General features: G+C 35.7%; 1 protein-coding gene across 1 annotated transcript; it reads left to right on the top strand.

The window, feature by feature from the left end:
• Positions 1–620: 620 nt before the first annotated feature.
• PEX2 (peroxisomal biogenesis factor 2) lies at positions 621–1,535 on the top strand (the record flags this gene model as incomplete). The annotated part of the gene is made up of 1 exon (XM_079533853.1): positions 621–1,535. One exon carries the CDS (start codon positions 621–623, stop codon positions 1,533–1,535), a length of 915 nt encoding a protein of 304 aa, XP_079389979.1.
• Positions 1,536–3,267: the final 1,732 nt, after the last annotated feature.

Genomic DNA, 3,267 nt, shown 5'->3' on the forward strand with positions numbered 1-3,267 from the left:
TTTTTTATACGTACAAAATGTATGTCTGTACATTTTTTAATATTTCTATTTTTTAATAGAAAATATATATAAAAAAATCTATTTCTAAGATTTTACTTTAAACTGCAACTACTGAAGTATTTGTGGACCAGTATTATCTATCTAACCCTCTGTTCCTTCCTACATAGATTTTAATCTGTATGCAAATTTTCCCTGTTTTTTCCATTAAATGTCTTACAGTTTTACTTTTTTTCTGTTTTAAGGCCCATGTGAGTATTTATGCACATAACTTTTTTACTTTTTTTTTTTCAGTTTACAACAGTGAAATGTTAAATTTGTAATGTTTTGTGAAAATCAAGAGGAGATTACACAGTTCTCTATAACCAAATAAAAATATTACTGCCATTGAGAAATAGTCTCGATGTAAGTTCTTTCAAGAGGCAAGTGTATGCTATTTGTATGAATCTTGCTGAAAGGACTCATAGTAGTTCCTGATAGCACATTAATAACTTAGGAGGCATTTTTGTTATTTCATGTTTACTCCTGATTTTGTTAGCTCTAACAAGAACAAAAATGGGAGATGCTATGTTATACTAAAATGTATTTGTGTTTATTCCTAGAAAGTATTTTTTTGAGAAGAAATGGCACCCAGCATTGAAAATGGAAAGAGTGTGAATCCTGTGCTCAGAATAAGTCAACTTGATGCTCTTGAACTAAACAAAGCTCTGGAACAACTAGTGTGGTCCCAGTTTACCAGCTGTTTTCATGGATTTAAACCAGGGGTGTTGGCTCATATTGAACCAGAAGTTAAAGCATTTCTGTGGCTTTTACTGTGGAGATTCACCATCTATTCTAAGAATGCAACTGTGGGACAGGCTATTTTGAATATTCAGTACAAGAATAACTTATCTCAGACAGAGAAATACCAACCTCTGAGCAAACACCAGAAGTTATGGTATCTTATTTTCACTGTTGGTGGAAGATGGCTGGAGGAAAGATTTTATGATTTCTTTAGCAATCGCCAACTGCAATCTGTCAGCAAAATCAAGCAATATATTAATTTTGGAGCTGGACTTCTTAAAATTTGTGGACTTGTAAATTTTCTGATTTTTCTTCAGAAAGGAACATTTGCAACACTTACTGAACGCATTCTAGGAATTAAATCAGTTTTTTGCAAGCCACAGAATGTTCGCCAGGTAGGATTTGAATATATGAACAGGGAGCTGTTGTGGCATGGCTTTGCTGAATTTCTGATCTACTTGCTACCACTTATTAATGTACAGAAACTGAAACTCAAAATTTGTTCTTGGTGTTTGCCTATTGCCAATCTTTCTAATAGTGAAAAAACATTAGCAGCTCACTACAAGGTGTGTTCGCTGTGTGGGGAATGGCCTACCATGCCACATACCATAGGCTGTTCGCATGTGTTTTGTTACTATTGTATTAAAAGTAACTATTTACTTGATATGTATTTTACCTGTCCTAAGTGTGGCTCAGAGGTACACAGTCTTCAGCCACTGAAATATAAAATTGAGATGACAGAATTACATATCTAATAAGGAGGTTGTTCTGTTCTTGTACTGCATATGAAATATATTAAAGATGAATGGAAAAGAATCAGAAATTACTGTAATCAGACAGCTTGAAAGACAGCTTTGGAAATTCTTTAAGCCTTTTCTGGTGTTATTTTTTTTACTGAGTAACAGTGCCAACTTGCATCTCTGAAAAAAGGAAAACAAACACGTTTGCAGGTTCTTCTACTCTCTCAGACTACTTGGTCCCATTTTGGTACCCCTGTGTTGTCTTCTTAGATCATGGTCTGGCAATCTACCACTTCCTAAGTTTATGCTGTATTCTTCCCTCAAGGGTAGATCATTAGCTTCAAGTGATCCATTTGTCAACAGACAAAACATTAACTTGTGCCCACAAGAGATACAACCATCTCCCTCCTGATCAAAGTGCTTTTTCATGAAGTAACCCACTTTCTCACCTATACGTATGCCTTTGATCTTCAGTGATTCACATGTGACCACACCCTGCTTTTCCTTTCAAGCTGAGGGATCCAGTCCGTCACCTACTGGAACGTGGAAGCTTCCTGTGGTAACCCACATTATTCCACATTATTCTTAATCAGACACTGTAGGAAAAAAAAATAATAAAAAAAAAAACCACAAACAAAAAAAACTAATTACAAGATTATCATCTTGTAATCTCTCATTATTATCTCATTATCATCTTGACATCTCTCGTGTCATTAGTGATAGGACCAGAGGGAATGGATTCAAGCTACGGCAGGGGAGATTCAGGCTGGACATTAGGAAGTATTACTTTTCAGAAAGGGTGGTCAGGCACTGGAATGGACTGCCCAGGGAGGTGGTGGAGTCACCGAGCCTGGGGGTGTTCAAGGAAAGGCTGGATGTTGTGTTGAGGGACATGGTTTAGTGGGAGCTATTGGTGATAGGTGAACGGTTGGACTGGATGATCTTTTAGTCTTTTCCAACCTTGGTGATTCTATGATTCTAAGATGCTTTCTTTGGGACTTGCAGTTCTTTCTTTGGTGTGGTCAGGCTAGGTGCCAAACCTCACTAACAGCTATTACCACACAGAAAATAGATCAAGCCCAGATGTGTGTGTGTAGACATACCAAAAAGATAGGTAACTGTTTCTGTTTTGAAGTTAGTACTATTTGTTTTCTCTGTTGGCTTCGTAATGTTTTTATTCCCTTTTTAAGGCTTCATCCATTTACTCTCTTTTTGTTTGTTTTTTCAAATTTTCAGTCCTTTCTTAACAGAAATCTTTACCCAAAAGTATGTAATTAACACAAAAATACATTTTGTCCTGCTTTGGCTCTTAGAATTTGTAACTGAAGCAGAATAATGATATTAATAAAAATGCTGGAAAACTCCTCATATGTTTTGGTTTGATTGAGAATTAACAATTATTCTGTGTTTTTGAAACATTTAGATTAAAGGAGTTGCAGAATGCTGATTCCCAGTTTCCACTAACCACCACTCTGTACTCCGTATGCTGTAAAAGAGATCTTGTCTTAAGTAGTGTTATGGAAGACCTGAAAGCAGGAGTTCCAGTGTTCTGCAAAAGAAATTACAGATTTAGTATCTTACTTCTGTATTACCTGGAAATGTCCATTTATTTTTCAATAAACGTAAACTCTTATGGAGAAGGGTAATTTGGACAAAATGGTGAAAATAAGATGTTAAGAAAGACAGGGCAAATACAATCCAAACTGAGGGATATACTTATTTGAGACTGTAATTAATATTGTCTGGG

Source organism: Tetrao urogallus (genome assembly GCF_951394365.1).
Source record: "Tetrao urogallus genome assembly, chromosome: 3".
NCBI lineage: Eukaryota > Metazoa > Chordata > Aves > Galliformes > Phasianidae > Tetrao > Tetrao urogallus.